General features: G+C 54.3%; 2 protein-coding genes across 2 annotated transcripts; both read left to right on the top strand.

Moving 5' to 3' along the window:
• The first annotated feature begins 9905 nt into the window (after positions 1 to 9905).
• On the top strand, positions 9906 to 11881 carry LOC132527058 (cathelicidin-1-like). The gene is made up of 4 exons (XM_060162055.1): positions 9906 to 10240; positions 10865 to 10972; positions 11114 to 11185; positions 11777 to 11881. Exons 1-4 carry the CDS (start codon positions 10043 to 10045, stop codon positions 11864 to 11866), a joined length of 468 nt encoding a protein of 155 aa, XP_060018038.1. The 5' UTR covers positions 9906 to 10042; the 3' UTR covers positions 11867 to 11881.
• A 2949-nt stretch (positions 11882 to 14830) lies between these two features.
• Positions 14831 to 16727, top strand: LOC132527859 (antibacterial peptide PMAP-37-like). The gene is given in 6 exon segments (XM_060163899.1): positions 14831 to 15032; positions 15663 to 15746; positions 15748 to 15771; positions 15915 to 15986; positions 16591 to 16642; positions 16645 to 16727. Coding segments are annotated over 6 exon segments (513 nt in total). The 5' UTR covers positions 14831 to 14834.
• Positions 16728 to 17151: the final 424 nt, after the last annotated feature.

The following is a 17151-nucleotide window of genomic DNA, read 5'->3' as shown; positions in this document are numbered from 1 at the left end:
CCTGCAGATGCCCATGGAAAACGGCCATTCAAGGATAACATCAATGGAATCAACAAGTGAATCAAATCTGCACTGCCCAGGTGGGGACCCATATCATGTGGATACACCATCACACAGGGAATGGTGATCCATCTACCTTCAGCATCAAACTCAAAATAAGGCCTAGCGATGCCAGCACCTGAGGCCAAGGAAGCCTGGCCAGTGTGGCTGACCGCCAGCTCCACAGCTGAGTAACAAAGGCAACTCCAGGGCAATAACCAGCGATGCCATCCCCATCTGCACAGCATACGTGGCATATAGTATTCCAGGACTCTCAGATGGTCTATGTTTCACAGCTGGATTCACAAAATACATCCAATCCACAATGGCACTGCCTTACAGTAAGAACTACCGGGAGTGCAGAGTTACCCAGATCGCTTCCCGGACCTTTCATGCCCTGTCTCATTTCCAAGCAGTCGGTGCCATTGGGAGATGGAATGGACTCTGACAGGGAACCCTGAAAGGATAAGTGGACACCAAGGCTCACCTCCCAGCGGAGCACACACTTAAGGAAGGCATCTTGAGCTCTAAATGGGACGATTCCCTGGAAGACCACCTTCTAGTTACATAGAATGTTTAATTATGAGCCTCGGAAATGAGGGAGGAGGCCCACACAATCTGGAAGACTCTCCAACCACATGAGTAATCTTTCTCACCCCACTTTTCTTCTTCCCATGCACCCCTGGAAGCTCCTAGTACTGGAATTTGCAAGTTGCCCAGAAGAGCCTTGTGGTGGGTGAGATTACCCTAGTGCTCATTGTGCTGCCTGCCCTGTTGCTGGAAGGGCAGGAGGGACAGTGATGATAACGATCATGAACATGAGGTGACAGCCCCTAAGGTGGTCCTGCTGGTGTGGACCCCCTGTCAGGGCAGAGAGAGATGTTCTATGATGGGTCAAGGAGTATAAGGATGAAAAGTTGCCGGGCACGTAGGGAGGAGTCTGGGCACGTGGTGCCGGTGAGACAAGGGGAGGACTGGAGACGGGACCAGTGATCGCTGAGGGACTGGTCGTTCCATCACTTGGTTGTGAAGAGAGTAACAACCCTGGTGATGGGAATAGAAGACCTTCTACTCACAGCGTCAAGGGTGGGAGGAGGCACCATTCACCTCTCTCTCAGCTTTTGTCAGCAGGGCGTCTGGCCACTTTCACCCAGACTGCTACTCTCATCCTCAGCTTGATCAACGGCCAATGAAGAGTCTAGATCTAAGGACTCTTGGAAACCTTCCCGCAACTGCTGCCCCCAGGAGTGAACAGCCTCCACCAAACAGGACAGAACAGACCTTCTGGATACTGATATGACTTTTTTAAGCCTCATCATGAAATTTTGAACTCTTTTATATATTTTGCACAGACTATAGTAACTGTTGTAAGTTTAAATGCTTGTGGGATTCTGACCCCACAGGAGCAAGACCTCCTGCTGGGCTTGCTGCTACTTAGTATGTGGAAGTCTGGCCTATACTCACCCACAACACACAAACTAGTCTAAATTCTCTCTCGTGGTGATAAAGAGTGCCTTGCCCTAGACTTCCCGCTGGCTTTAGAGGTGGGGTATATGCAGTTGCCAACTTGCTGCATCTGGGTTAATAGTAATACATTTAGTTGATTTGGCTCCAGGTGGGAGCCTGGCCAGTCTGTGCTCCAATGGGCCTGATCATCCTCCTGGGAGTCAGTCATGGTCACTCTCGTCTGATGTTGCCTAAGACACAGAAGACACTTGGGTCCACAGCCCTTCAGTACAATTAATTTGAGTATGTGAGGGGGCAGCCTATGTCTCTCAAAAGAATTCAGTTGCTTATGTGAAAATTTGGGGTGTAGTATTGTAGGGCAATGGCTCTACCCTAGTGACCTTGCATATATGCATATAGGCCCTGCAGGCAAGGCTTGAACTGCAGCTATCCGGATCTTGGCAGAAGGCCTTGTGCTCCTCCTTGGAGCCCACTGCCAGAGTACAACAGGCCCTTTGTCCTGGCCGCCGCCAGCTTCAGTGTGGAATCCTCTAAGAAACTCCTTCTCCTCTCAGTTGAGACTGTGGCTGACTGGCTGAGTGGGGCTCTGTGGTAGTGGTGAAAAGATTCAAAGATATTATTTGGGTGTAGGATGGGGAAAGATGGAGCCCAGTCAGGTGAGGGGACGACCACTGTGATGTAACCGAAAGTGAGGTCTGGCTGTTCACCGCTCGAGAGCCAATAATGAGGCAAGGTTGGTGGAAAGGAAAGTTGGCTTTATTTCGGATGCTGGTAAGGTAGGGAGGGTGGGGAGGTTTGGAGGGTGTCCAAACGCCGATTCCCCGCCACTGACAACCAGTGGACAAGATCTTTTATAGACGGGGAGGGGCTACATGCGGAAACAGTACCGTCAGCCCTGACGGTCATCTTGAAATTGCTCATGTGGCGGTCTGACCAGCGTCATCTTGATTGTTTTAAGTACAGTTAATCTTCAATTCCAGGGTCGGTTTTTTCCCATTTCCTTGAGGCCAGTTCTCGGAATTGTGGCAGCTTCTGTCATGTCTACAGTCTGGGCATGATGTAGTTAACTTCTTCCACCTGGTGTGGGTTTCAGTATCTATAAGACAGCTCACAGGATGTGGCTCAGAACATTATCTGTAGCCCTTGAGAGGGAACTAAAATTCTTTGTCTTTGCTCAGTGACTAAACTATTATTGTTTTGTTCTGTTTGACTGCTTTTCTTTGCTCCTGCATTTTTTCACTTCTCTGGTCAAACTTATTCTTTGGCTAAAGTTTTCTACAGACAAAAGGCAGACTGAGGACATGGGGGGCAAGGATCATAGGGTCCTGCTCCATTTCAGAGAGAGGAGTTTCTTAGAGCTTCTGTCCTTCCAGCCACTTTCTGTGGCTCCACACACAGAGGTAAGAAGTGTGCCCTGCTTGGGGAGAGAAGAGGGCAAGGAGAGGAAGGGCCAGGAAAGAGTAGGTTCCATGGTAGGAGGGAGAGTTAGGGAAGTTTTTGTTTTTATTTTTTGATGTTTTCTTTTTTTCTATCTTTTTCATTATTTATGACTTTGTTGTTGTTGATCTTGTTTGCTGTACCATGAGGTCATAGCAGTCCTTCCTGTAATAGAAACTGACAGCATATAGAGACAGAACTCACTGATGACCATGCTTGGGGGCTAGAAATACATACAGGTACAGAGCGAGAAGGACAGTGAAAAGATTTAGTTTACCTGTGAGAACCATCCCGCGGATGTCTCGTATTAACAAGTGCAAAATATAAACAAACACATAAACCCTGATCAAAACGAAAGCAAGTAAAACTACCTAACATTAAAACACAGTGTAAGCAGCCGCATAGTACAGGGAGATCAGCTCGGTGCTTTGTGACTACCTAGAGGGGTGGGATAGGGAGGATGGGAGGGAGATGCAAGAGGGAGGAGATATGGGGATATGTGTATATGTATAGCTGATTCACTTTGTTATACAGCAGAAACTAGCACACCATTGTAAAGCAATTATACTCCAATAAAGATGTTAATAAATAAATATTTTTTTAAAAAGAAAAGGAAAGGACTATCACATACAGAAATGTGGACATGTGAAAAATAAATAAAACTAGTCTTTGGAACAAAAACAATAAATAAATAAATAAAATGCATAAGAGCAATGAAAAAAAATAAAACACAGTGTATAAAATGGTGTGAGAAATTTAAGTCACTCAACAGTCTTTTAGTCAAGAAAAAACTGTGTTTGTGTCCTTTTAAATTTCACCCTGAAGGGCTTGCAGAAGTGACGGTGATTAAAGCTGCCAGCCTTGTTCCATCTGACAGGGGATGCAGTTCAGAGTGGGCCAGTGCTCCTTTCTCATTCTCCGTTTTGGTGGACTTTCCTGCCAGCGTGTTGATGCCCTCCCCAAGCTCCGCACTGTGCCATCCTGTCTGTGCTGCTGAGGCAGTGAAAACTGTAGGGAAGAGAATCAGTACAAGAACACACAGCTTGAGTCTGCTGTTGCTGCTGAAACTGAGCGGTGTCCTGCGATGGGAGCCACTCTTCCCCACGGTCTTTTTGGGTGAGTTTGGTGATTGCTCATCTCTCCTGACCTCACTCCATTCTGTGATGTCATCACTGCTCAGAGAGGTTTCCTGGAGCCAACATTCTTTTCTTCTAAGGCATGCAAAGGGAAACTTTACCGTGGCAGCTCTGTAGGTCAGATGCCAGGAGGCTTGATGGGTTCCTCTGCTCTGTGTTCACAAGGCCCAGCTAAGACGGCAGGGCTGGATTCCTTTTGAGAGCCTCTGGGGGAGAATTACTTCCAAGCTCATTCAGCTTGTTGGCAGAATTTGGTCCTCTGTGCTTGTGGGACTGAGGTCGTGAATCCCTTGTCTGCTGGTGGCTGCCGTTGTTCTCAGCTTCTAGAGGCTGTCCCCAGGCTTTGGCTCATCTTTCTCCATCTTCAAAGCCATCAATTGCCAGTGGAGTCTTTCTCTTTCTTCCAATCTCTCTGACTTCTGAGGGCTTGAATTTCTTAATAATTTTTGAGCCAAGGGACCCATGTTTTCATTTTGCAAGTTATGTAGCTGACCCTGGCCAGTAGTGGCTCCACCTCTCCCACAACACTTGAAGGAGGCCCCAGAAGCCATTCTCAGAGCAACTTACTTCACTCCATACTTGTCCAACGTGTACGTGTTGTCTTCACCCATGATCTTGAGCATCCACAGGGCAGGGGACAGCTCAGGAAGGGAAGAAAGAGAGTGGGAGTTGGCACAGAGCAGAAAGGGACCCCCCAGAGCAGCCCCTCAATGCTCATAGCAAAGCAGGTCAAAAAGCTGAGTCTCCAGGCCTCTTAAAGCAATGGGCTGTAGGAGAGATGCAGGGTTGGCCAAGGTGGTGTTTGGTGGGCCAGACAGAGGTGGCCAGGGGCTCATCCAAAAGAGAGACAGGAGGCCCCATATTGGGCCAAGGAAAACTCACACTGGAGCCAGAGCTCTGTGTACTGCCATCAACCCTGACTTGACCAAGACCTGCTTCCCAAGGCCACACCCCCACCCTGCCTTGGGCCTCAGTTTCTTCCTTGGCCTAATGAGACTGGTGGTAAGCCCTGCTTACCTGACTAGAGTGCTGTGAGTTCAGAGGAGGTGGATGTACAGGAGCCCTTTGTACCCTGAAGGACCAGACACACAGGTCACATCCTTGGACTCAGGTCTCCACAGACAGCATGTCCATGGGAGGCTGTGAGGAGGGACAGGACACAAGGGGCCCCAGGCTCCCCCCACAGTGTGGTTTCCATGACCATCCCAAGGATTACTGTTAGGGTTGTTGCTTTGGTGACTGGATGGACCCCAGGCACCCCACTCAGTGGTGCCACTGGAAGAAAATTCACTTCGATGAGGTTGCCCATGGGCACACAGGTGACCATCATGGCAGGGAGCCATATAGGGAGCCCCTTGCTTCACCAGCTTCAGGGACAGCAGGGGGATCTGTCTCATGTCCACTTCATAGCCGGGGTTTCACACCAACACAGCATGGCTCTCACCAAACACAGCTCTAACCCACCCAAAGTCTTGCCACCCAACAGCCCTCCTAGTCTCCATCCCCATCCAATCTACAATCCCACCTCCCCAGGCTCTTCCCTTGTGTGTTGTTTTAATCGAGCTCTATATCTGAAAGGAAGTTCTCCCAAGGGCGAGGGGTTGTTGCTGGAGCCATGATCAGTGGTTCTTAACTGATAGTGAGCAGTCAGAAAGGTGCCTTTAAAATCTCCAGATTACTTTATTTTGTTTTGTTTTGTTTGTTTTCTTTTTCTTTTTTGGTTTAATATTTGTTGGCTTCCAAATTACTTTTTGGAAATAAGAAAAGCAGGTGCCACCTGGATCTATTGAGTTGGATCTGGGATCATGAGAAAGGTAGGGCTGAAGAAATGGAATCAAAGGAAATTGTGTTCTGATCTCCAGTCCATCCCTCTCCCCAGGAGTTGGTCCCTTCTCTCTTTACTTCCAAAAGCGCATACTAAACGTCAGAACCTGGGTGGAGCCTCTGGAGGGGCTGTTTCTACCTTCCCAGGGCATCCACGAGCAGACTTAAGACCTCCACTAGGACATGCCAGTCTGTGGGGAGGGACCGCGTAGGCACCCAGGAAAGGTGGAGGGGTGTGTGGGCCTCGTGTGAAGTGCCCTGTCTTACTCGAGCCTCCTGGAGGTTGATGTCTTTATAGGCTCAGCCCACTTCTTGCCGAAGCTCGTGGTCTCCAGGAGGCAGACCCTGAGATCCTGGGGGTTTGCAGGTCTTTGTCCTGGTAGAAGAATGAGGGAGGATGTGCCTTCTCAGATGTACCCGAGGCATCCAGAGTCCCCAGGCTCTGGGGAGAGAGCACCCTCTGTCACCCTCTGGGGATAGAACTGGCCTCGGCCCCCAACTGTCATCTCTACATCCATGTCCCCAGTAAAACCCACTCACAGGAATGGTACCCATGCCCACCAGTCTGCTACATGTCTGGGGCTGGCTGTGAGCATGGCCCTCTTCTGCAAAGCTCAGGCACCTTCCCACTCAACCTCCACCTGGGCCCAGCTCACCTTATCACACAGCCCCAGATGCTGCGGAGAGGAGCTGGTTGGATGTTTGTTGTCGTGGCTGGTGGTGAGATCCGGAGCCGGAGCCTGGCGCAGGCTGAGGTCCTTGGACAGGGAGGTAGGTTGGCCTCAAGCTTGGCTCTGCAGCAGCAGCAGCAGCACAGTCGCCCTGATGCCACCAAGTATTCTGGCTACAGTGTGGCAGGTGCAGCCTCTGTTTGGTTTTATGTACCCACCCCCAGAGACGGGTGGCACTGCCCTCCTGCCAGCTGGCCTCCTTCACCAAACCCCAGGCCTGGGAAACTCCAGCTGGGCTGAGGGCTTTCCAGGAGGATATAACCTGCTGCAGCTCCTTGCTTCACATGAAGTGGGAAGTGGGAAGGAAGAAGCTGACACGGAGCAGAGAGAGGGTCCTGACACTCAGCCCTGACCCAAGTCTTCACCCTCACAGCAGCCGTGGCTGCCTTCCCTACTCACTGCAGAGGGCAGGAGGGAGGGCTGAATTCCCTCCCCAGGTCCCTGTGAGACGACCAGCGTGGTGGGTGAGTCGGGGCATTTGGTCCAAGTCTTGCATCTCCTGTTTCCTGGATGGTAGATCCTTATTTGAGTGATTTAACCTGTAGGTTTCATTTTCCCCATGAACTGGACAACTCAGGGAGCTGGTGGGTGTTCCCCAACGTTTGGGGGCACAGCAGCCTGAGGTCCAGTTCCCCTTCCTGCCCAGAGTCTCATGGACAGGAAGGATGGCTGGGAGGAGCAAAGGAGAGGGGCGCTGCAGGATCAAGCCTCATACCTGAGTTTGTTGGGGTGAAAGGTGCATGAGGATTTCTCAAGGACCAGATGTGGAGTCAGGGGTAAACCCACCAGGGGACAAGGGCTGTGGTTTGTCTCCCGAGAAGACCTCCGCTCTGACAGGCTGTAAGGACTAAGCCAGGAGAGCCAGACTGGAGGCATGGAAGGCAGGCCCCCACCACGGGAGTTGCAGTCTATGGACCTACACAGGATCCAGGGAGGATGGGGAAGGGGACTTCAGTCAGAAGAGTGAGCAAATGCAAAGTTTCAGAGGCAGGAAAGCACAGGGAGGATTTCAGCGTTACCTAATAGCCAGTAACCATGTGTATTGCTAATTATTTGCTACTGTGATCACCTTCTTTTCCTCCCTTGACTTGGGGAAAGGACACAGCTTGACCAAGAGGCCACTGGGGCAACACCTGGACTGTGAAACCAGGTTGCACAGAAGCCCACCTCTCCTTCCTTCTCCAAGGCTGAGTGCGCAACCAGCGCCATCCTTCCCGGTTGCCACCTTCTGAGGTGCCCTGGCCATGGCCCCAAGAGTCCCGCAGGCCGGCTGAGTCCAGGAGCTACCCCAGGCCTCACAACCACATGGTTATTCCTCCAGAAAACTGTACAAGAATCTCCTTCTTGGCCTGTGGCCCCTCTATTGCTTTGGCCCATGATCTTTCCGGCTGTGTTCTCACCAACTCCCACACTGACCCCCCAGCCTGGTGTCTCATCCACAGCACTGGACAGGGAGCCACCTGGGATCAAATCAGAAGAGACTTCCTGAGGCTGTGGGAGCCAAGAGGAGGAGGTGCCATTTATGGATGGAGGTCAGGGAAGCCTTCCCCAGGCGGAAGGGCAGGGCAAGCAGAGGGACCAGGCGCAGAGATGGGGAAGAGCAGGGGCTCAGCGCTGTCTGGGTGGTTGCGGTGGATGGGGCAGCCTGACACCTGAGGCCTGCAGGGCAGGGGCTGAGGACAGCAGGGAGCATCAAGACCCAGACCCCGATGCCCCTGCCTCAAGGCAGCGGGGGAAATGGCCCAATCAGTGCTTGGCCTGAGCCCCTAGACAATGGTGTGGAGGGCGGACAGTGGTCTGGGGAGAGCCTGGAACCAGAGAAGGTGGAGTGTGGAGGCTGTGGCTACACTTGAGAGGAGAGAAGACGGTGGTAGGAGCTGGGCTGGGCTGGTGGGAGGCCAGAGGGAGTGTCCTCAGGAGGAAGAAGGAGCAGGTGGGGCTCCCAGGCTTTCAGCTCAGGGCTCCTGCGGCGGCACCCAGCCAACAGCAGCCAACAGCTCAGTGCGGACAACCAGGGGCACTCATGGGAGTCTTGAGCTCAGAGATAGAGACCAGTGATGTGTGTCCCTGATAACTGGTGTCTTGAGAAGGGGTGTCCCCAGGAATGTGTGAGGACTGGGAGGAGAAGCAGCCCGGATGCAGCTGTGCCAGCCCTGCCTCTTAGGAGGAGGGTCCTTGGAGGAGACCGAGCAGGAGCCACGGGGGAGGCAGGAGGCCACCCAGGAGAGTGGCAGCAGGGGACAATCGGGCAGTTTCTGGAGGAAAGAGGGGCTCCACCACCTGTGATGTTAACGATAAGGCTTGATGGACTTCCCTGGTGACGCAGTGGTTAAGAATCCGCCTGCCAATGCAGGGGACACAGGTTCGACCCCTGGCCCACGAAGATCCCACATGTCACGGAGCAACTAAGTCCGCACACCACAATTACTGAGCCTGTGCTCTAGAGCCCGTGAGCCACAACTACTGAAGCCAGTGTGCCTAAATCCCGTGCTCCACAACAAGAGAAGCCACCGCAATGAGAAGCGCGTGCACTGCAACAAAGAGTAACCCCCACTCGCCACAACTAGAGAAAGCCCACACGCAGCAATGAAGACCCACTGCAGCCATAAATAAATAAAATTTTAAAAAAAAGATAAGGCTTGAGCATGGCCTCCAGATTCAGGGAGGGCTGTCCCGTTGCAGTGGCCTTCACGATGAGACGGAGCAAAGAAGTGTGGTCAGGGTATAGATGATCCTTTCTCAGGCTTGGCTGGGGAGAAGCCAGGGCAATAGGCCACGTTTGGTGGGGTCGGGGGAGAGGAAATGTTCTGGCTGAGAAAGCAGTGGAGAAGAATCAAGGAGAGGGGACAAATGGAGCTCACTGTCTGAGTGCTGAGTGCAGAGAAAAGGATGGTGTGGGCTTTGCATCTGCCAAGGAATTGGCTGGGTGTGTAAGTCCTTAGCTGTGAGTGGTACTGTCAACCACTCATCATTGACTGCCTATTGCATGCCAGGGAGTGCCTAGAACTGGAGATTCAGTAGAGAATACACTTTGTCACCCTGATTCCTGAGGAGGCCAGAGTGTGGAGGCAGAGGGGATGTAAGACAGAGCCTGGTCCTCCCTCTCCTGGAGGACTCAACACTCTTGAGCAACCCTGCCTATGACACTCCCCATGGGCCCCAGGAGAGGCCAAGACATTGTCAGGGAGGTGGAGAAATCATTTCTTCATCTTCACAGGAGGCTTCCCTTGCCCACTGCCCAGCAATCCCGTGAGGCAACAGCAGGGGCTGAGGCAAGTCCAGCTCACAGCCGGGGAGGAGATCAGGGATGGGGCAGGTCAGGAAGACGCGTGGTTGGGCCATTGCATCAGGCCCAGGAGGGGCATAAAGGAGGGTCCTGCATGCTGGGAGGAGGCTGACTTGGGGACCATGGAGACTCAGAGGGCCAGCCTCGCCCTGGGGCGGTGGTCACTGTGGCTACCGCTGCTGGGACTAGTGGTGCCCTCGGCCAGCGCCCAGACCCTCAGCTACAACGAGGCCGTGATTCGTGCTGTGGATCGTCTCAACGAGCGGTCCTCAGAAGCTAATCTCTACCGCCTCCTGGAGCTGGACCCGCCTCCCAAGGCCGTGAGTCAGGAGGACCCTGGGGAGGGGGCTGTCTCCCGCCAGCCATGGCCACACTGTCACCACCTCTGCTTAGGCTGTACCTCCTGTCAGGAAGGGACTTCTCCCTCTAGGTGGGCTCCCACCTCTTCCAGGAAACCTTCCCAGAGCTGGGTCCCCTCCCAGCATGAGGCTTCCTGCCTTAGCATCTCTGCTGTGGGAATAGGCGCCCTGTACACCCTGTTCGGGCTTAAGGGGCTTCTGGGAACTCCAAGGATGGAGGGGAGGTCCTTGGCTCTGTGATGTGACTTCCTGGCTTTGGTCCCCTCTGCTTTGTTCCCTACCAGGGAGGGCTCTGCTCAGCCTGGTGGTTACAGTGATGAGGCTTCTACCTGCAGGCGACCCCTGACTTCCCTCAGCCCCTCAGAGGTTCAGGTGGTCTCATTAGAGCTGGTCTTGTGCTGTTCTCTGTGTGCCCACAAGCCCAGGAGTGGGCTCTGTTCCCTTCCCCTGTGCACCCAGCACCAAGCCCAGGGCCAGGCACACAGGAGGGGCTGGAGAGGCTGCCGTCTAGGTGGGGGCAGGGAGACAGATCAGAGAAGGAAGCATGAGCCTGGGCCCAGTCTCCCCACGTTGATCCTTGACCAGGACGAGGACCCGGACACCCCAAAGCCTGTGAGCTTCATGGTGAAGGAGACCGTGTGCCCCAGGACGACCCAGCAGCCCCCGGAGCAGTGTGACTTCAAGGAGAATGGGGTGAGGCTGGGGGCTGGGGGCACTGGAGGATGCTTCCCAGGGATGTGAATAGCGGGCTTCCGGGAAGATTTTCAGCCCCTGGGTGAGGCTGGGAGTTTATGGGCTGGGGGTTCCAGTTTGACCACGAGCCTCCCCTTCCAGCTGGTGAAACAGTGTGTGGGGACAGTCACCCTGGACCAGGACAGGGGTAACTTTGACATCACCTGTAATAAGGTAAGTGGCCCCTGTGTGCTGCAGGGGCTGCTGAGGGTGGGTAGTGGAACGTCCTTTGGACCAATTACCTGCTACCCCTTCGAGGGTAGAGAAAGGCCCTCCTACCTGGCCCCTCCCTCACCCGAGCCCCAGGCCTCCAGGACTGGCTCTGCCATCCCTTAGAGCAGTGGTTCTCTAAGTGGGGTCCCACCCGGGAACTTGACAGAAAGGCAGATTCCCAGGCCGCACTCAGACCTCCTGAATCAGACTCTGGGCTGGGGCCCAGCCATTTGCATTTTCACAAGGCCTCCAGGGGATTATGACTGCTGAATTTGAAAGGCACTGACTGGAGCTTTCATCCCCTGCTGTCATCCAGCTTTGATGGGTTGGGCTTGTGACCCTGGGAAGCCCCTTGCCTTCTGTGGGCCTCAGTTTTCTCTTCTGCCTGTATGTGTCGGGATTCAACACAAGCTCCACAGGTCACAGCCAGAGGGTGAACTGGGGCCCCAAGGATCCTGGTGTGGCCCTGGAAGAGGGAAGTCCAGGTGGGGAGGGGCCTTGTGTTGATGCTGGTCCAGTACCAAGAGCAACCTGTTTCTTCCTGGTTCACAGGCCCAGAGTGTCAGGATTACAAAGCTACCATGGGCGCCACCACAGCCGGCGCAAATATGTCGCATGATAGTGGTAAGAATGTGCCGGTAATCAGCACATCAAGGCTTTGCATCATGAGACAGAGAAGAGCCCTAATCGTATGCTTATTCTGGCTCAGGCTACTGGACTCTGAAAAATAAATTCTTGTGAAATCAGTATCCTCCAGACTTCAGTTTCACTCGTCTCCCCTCCTCCCACTTACCAAGATTGAATCCGTAACTCTGGGATGCCACGTGTGTGTGTGTGTGTGTGTGTGTGTGTGTGTGTGTGTGTGTGTGTGTGTGAATGCAGGCACGAAACAGAGAGATGGGTGAGGCAGCTGTTCCTTCCAGGAGGGCATGGGGAGGGGCCAGGGCCAAGAGGTCCAGCACAGCGTCTCCATTCTCGGGTCCCTCCTGTGCCCTTCACACGCCTCTGCCCTCCTCCTCCTACACCCAGTAAGAACTTAAGGAGACCTGCTCTGTGTGCAGTGCTGGTGGGGATGCTGTCCCTGCTCACATGGAGGTGACAGTCCAGGAGGGGCCAGGCATCTTGTTAAACACTCACAGAGATGCAGTCCAGACTCAGGGCTAAGCCTACAGGTACAATGGCCATGAGTCTCATGGACAGGAAGGATGGCTGGGAGGAGCAAAGGAGAGAGGAGATGCAGGATCAGGGCTCATACCTGAGTTCGTTGGGGTGAAGGTTGCATGAGGATTTCTCAAGGACCAGAAGTGGAGTCAGGGGCAACGTGCCTGGGACAAGGGCTGTTGTGTCTTTCCTGAGAAGACCTCCGCTCTGACAGGCTGTGAGGACTAAACCAGGAAAGCCAGATGCTGGAGGAAGGGAAGGCTCTCCCCCCACCATAGGAGGTGCTGCCTGAGAACCTGGCAGGGGACCCTCCTAAGGATTCAGGGAAGGACGAGAAAGGGGACTTCAGTCTGAAGAATGAACAAATACAAAGGTGCAGAGGCAAGAGAGCACAGCGACAATTTCAGGGTTACCAGACAGCAGTAACAATGTGTATTGCCAATTATTTTCTACTGTGATCACCTTCTTTTCTTCCTTTGACATGGGGAAAGTACACAGCTTGACCAAGAGGCCACTGGGGCGACACCTGGACTGTGAAACCAGGTTGCACAGAAGCCCACCTCTCCTTCCTTCTCCAAGGTTGAGTGCGCAACCAGCGCCATCCTTCCCGGTTGCCACCTTCCGAAGTGCCCCAGCCAATTGCCAAGAGTCCACAGGCCTTCAGTCACATGGCCATTCCATGGAAGACTGGATCAGAATTTGCTTCATGGCCTCTGGGCCCCTCTAACACTTTGGCTCATTATCTCTCCCAGTTGTGCTCCCTCCACCCCCAAGCACTGGCCATCCCGGCCTGGTGACTCAACCAGAGCACTGGACACGGAGTTACTTGGGGTTAAATCAGAAGAGACTTCCTGAGGGCTATGGCAGACAAGAAGAGGAGATGCCTTGTGTGCTTGAAGGTCCCTGAAGCCTTCCCCAGGCGGAAGGGCAGGGCAAGCAGAGGGACCAGGCGCAGAGATGGGGAAGAGCAGGGGGTTCAGCGCTGTCTGAGTGGTTGCGGTGGATGGGGCAGCCTGACACCTGAGGCCTGCAGGGCAGGGGCTGAGGACAGCAGGGAGCATCAAGACCCAGACCCCGATGCCCCTGCCTCAAGGCAGCGGGGGAAATGGCCCAATCAGTGCTTGGCCTGAGCCCCTAGACAATGGTGTGGAGGGCGGACAGTGGTCTGGGGAGAGCCTGGAACCAGAGAAGGTGGAGTGTGGAGGCTGTGGCTACACTTGAGAGGAGAGAAGACGGTGGTAGGAGCTGGGCTGGGCTGGTGGGAGGCCAGAGGGAGTGTCCTCAGGAGGAAGAAGGAGCAGGTGGGGCTCCCAGGCTTTCAGCTCAGGGCTCCTGCGGCGGCACCCAGCCAACAGCAGCCAACAGCTCAGTGCGGACAACCAGGGGCACTCATGGGAGTCTTGAGCTCAGAGATACAGACCAGTGATGTGTGTCCCTGATAACTGGTGTCTTGAGAAGGGGTGTCCCCAGGAATGTGTGAGGACTGGGAGGAGAAGCAGCCCGGATGCAGCTGTGCCAGCCCTGCCTCTTAGGAGGAGGGTCCTTGGAGGAGACCGAGCAGGAGCCACGGGGGAGGCAGGAGGCCACCCAGGAGAGTGGCAGCAGGGGACAATCGGGCAGGGGCCATTTCAGGAGGACAGAGGCGTCTCTAGAGTCCGTATAGTTGAAGACAAGGCTTGAGTGTGAATTTGGATCCAGTGAGGACTGGCCAGCCTGCAGTGGCCTTGAGTGTGAGCCTGCAAAGAAGTGTTGTCAGTGGTGTAGATGACCCTTTCTCAGGCTCCTTTGGAGAGGGGCCAGGACAATAGGTCGTGTTTGTGAGGGACCGGGGACAGGACATTTTTAGACTGAGAAAGCAGTGGAGAAGAATCCAGGAGAGGGGGCAGACAGAGCTCACTGGCTGAGGGCTGGGCCCAGAGAACAAGATGGTGAGGGCTTGACTGTCTGCCTATGGACTGCTGGATGGGTAAGGCTCTAGATGTGGTTCGTACTCTCCTCCATTCATCAAAGCTTAACTGAGTTCCTACTGGGTTCAAGGCAGTGCCTGAACTTGGAGGTTTCTGTTGAATCACTCCTTTACCCTATTCCTGAGGAGGCCAGAGTGTGGAGGCCGAGGGGACGTAAGACAGAGCCTGGTCTTCCCTCTCCTGGAGGACTCAACGTTCTTGAGCAACCCTGCCTTTCACACTCCCCATGGGCCCCAGGAGAGGCCAAGACGTTGTCAGGGAGATGGAGAAACCATTTCTTCACCTTCCACAGGAGGCTTCCCGCTCCCACTGCCCAGCAATCCTGTGAGGTAACGCAGGGGCTGAAGAAAGCCCGGTGAACACCCTGGAAGGTAGCCAGGGATGGGGCAGGTCAGGAAGGCTCCTGGTTGAGCCTTTGCATCAGGCCCAGGTTGAGCATAAAGGAGGGTCCTGCGTGCTGGGAGGAGGCTGACTTGGGGACCATGGAGACTCAGAGGGCCAGCCTTGCCCTGGGGCGGTGGTCACTGTGGCTACCGCTGCTGGGACTAGTGGTGCCCTCGGCCAGCGCCCAGACCCTCAGCTACAAGGAGGCTGTGATTCGTGCTTTGGATCAACTCAACGAGCGGTCCTCAGAAGCTAATCCCTATTGCCTCCTGGAGCTGGACCTGCCTCCCAAGACCGTGAGTCAGGAGGGGCCTGGGGAGGGGCCTGTCTCCCACTAGTCTTGGCCACACTGTCATCCCCTTTGCTCAGGCTGTACCTCCTGTCAGGAAGGGACTTCTCCCTCTAGGTGGGCTCCCACCCCTTCCAGGAAACCTTCCCAGAGCTGGGTCCCCTCCCAGCATGAGGCTTCCTGCCTTAGCATCTCTACTGTTGGAACAGGCGCCCTGTACACCCCTTTTGGGCCTAAGGGTTCTCTGGGAGCTTCAGGGATAGAGGGGGGTCACTGGCTCTGCCATGTGACTTCCCTGCTTTAAGTCCCCTCTTAACTCGGTGTCCCGCTACCAGGGAACGACTCTGCTCAGCCTGGAGGTGCCAGTGACAAGATCTCTCCCTGCAGGCGACCCCTGACTTCCCTCAGCCCCTCAGAGGTTCAGATGGTCTCATTAGAGCTGGTCTTGTGCTGTTCTCTGTGTGCCCACAAGCCCAGGAGTGGGCTCTGTTCCCTTCCCCTGTGCACCCAGCACCAAGCCCAGGGCCAGGCACACAGGAGGGGCTGGAGAGGCTGCCATCTAGGTGGGGGCAGGGAGACAGATCAGAGAAGGAAGCACGAACCTCAGTCCAGTCTCCCCACTTTGATCCTTGACCAGGATGAGGACCCAGACTCCCTGAAGCCTGTGAGCTTCACAGTGAAGGAGACCATGTGCCCCAGGACGACCCAGCAGCCCCTGGAGCCAGTGTGACTTCAAGGAGAATGGGGTGAGGCTGGGGGCTGGGGGCACTGGTGGATGCTTCCCAGGGAGCCTAATACGGGGCTTCGGGCAAGATTTCCAGTCCGTAGGCTGAGTTTGGGAGGTGATGGCCCGGGGGGTTCCAGTTTGACCTCGAGCCTCCCCTTCCAGCTGGTGAAACAGTGTGTGGGGACAGTCACCCTGGACCAGTCCAAGGACCAATTTGTCATAAACTCTAATGAGGTGAGTGGCCCCTTCTGTGTTATGGAGCTGATAATGGGTTGGGTTGTGGAACATCCTTTGGACCAATTACCTGCTGCCCCTTCGAGGGCAAAGAAAGGCCCCCCAACCCTGGTCCCTCCCTCACCCAACCCCAAGGTCTCCAGGAATGGCTCTGCCATCCCTTAGAGCAGTGGTTCTCTAAGTGGGGTCCCACCCGGGAACTTGACAGAAAGGCAGATTCCCAGGCCCCACTCAGACCTCCTGAATCAGACTCTGGGCTGGGGCCCAGCCATTTGCATTTTCACAAGGCCTCCAGGGGATTCTGACTGTGCTGAAGTTTAAGAGGCATTGACTCAAGTCATGGGCTTTCAGCCCCTGCTCCAGTCCAGCTTTGTTGGGATGGGCTTGTGACCCTGGGAAACCCCTTGCCATCTGTGGCCCCCAGTTTTCTCATCTGTCTGTGTGTATAGGTATTCAACCACCTGCTCCAAGTGTCACACTGGAAGTGGATTAGGGCTCCAAGCTTCCTGCAGTGGCCCAGGAATGGGGGTGTTCAGGTGAGGTGTGGACCTGTGTTAATCTTGAGCCAATCCCCAAAAGAAGCCTGTTTCCTCCTGGTTCACAGATTCGGAGTGTGGGGCTATTTCGATGGCTGGGTGACTTCCTCCAGAGAGGTGGGAGAAGATAGGCAAAAAGACTGAGAGAATTGGTCAGAGAATCAAAGATATCTTTGGGATATTTCAGCCCAGTGAATACTGCTAAGAATCAGCTTATCCTGGCTCAGACTTTTGGACTCTGAAAAATAAATTCTTCTGAAAACAATTTCCTCCACATTCAAATTCACTTATCTCCCCTCCTTCATCTTACCAGGACCAAGTCCTTAACTCTGAGAGTCCTCTTGGGTGTGTGTGTGTGTGTGAGAGAGAGAGAGAGAGAGGATCACTCCTGTCAATACAGAGATGGGTGAGGCAGCTGTTCCTTCCAGGAGGGCATGGGGAGAGGTAACAGGGCCAAGAGGTCCAGCACAGCGTCTCCATTCTCGGGTCCCTCTCGTGCCCTTCATACACCTCTGCCCTCCTCCTCCAACGCCCAGTAGGGACTTAATGAGAACTGCTCTGTGTGCAGTGCTGGTGGGGATGCTGTCCCTGCTCACATGGAGGTGACAGTCCAGGAGGGGCCAGGCATT

This window comes from Lagenorhynchus albirostris, chromosome 10 (assembly GCF_949774975.1).
Source record: "Lagenorhynchus albirostris chromosome 10, mLagAlb1.1, whole genome shotgun sequence".
NCBI lineage: Eukaryota > Metazoa > Chordata > Mammalia > Artiodactyla > Delphinidae > Lagenorhynchus > Lagenorhynchus albirostris.
Note: the sequence above shows the minus strand (reverse complement) of the source record. Positions and strands in the feature narration are given on the sequence as shown.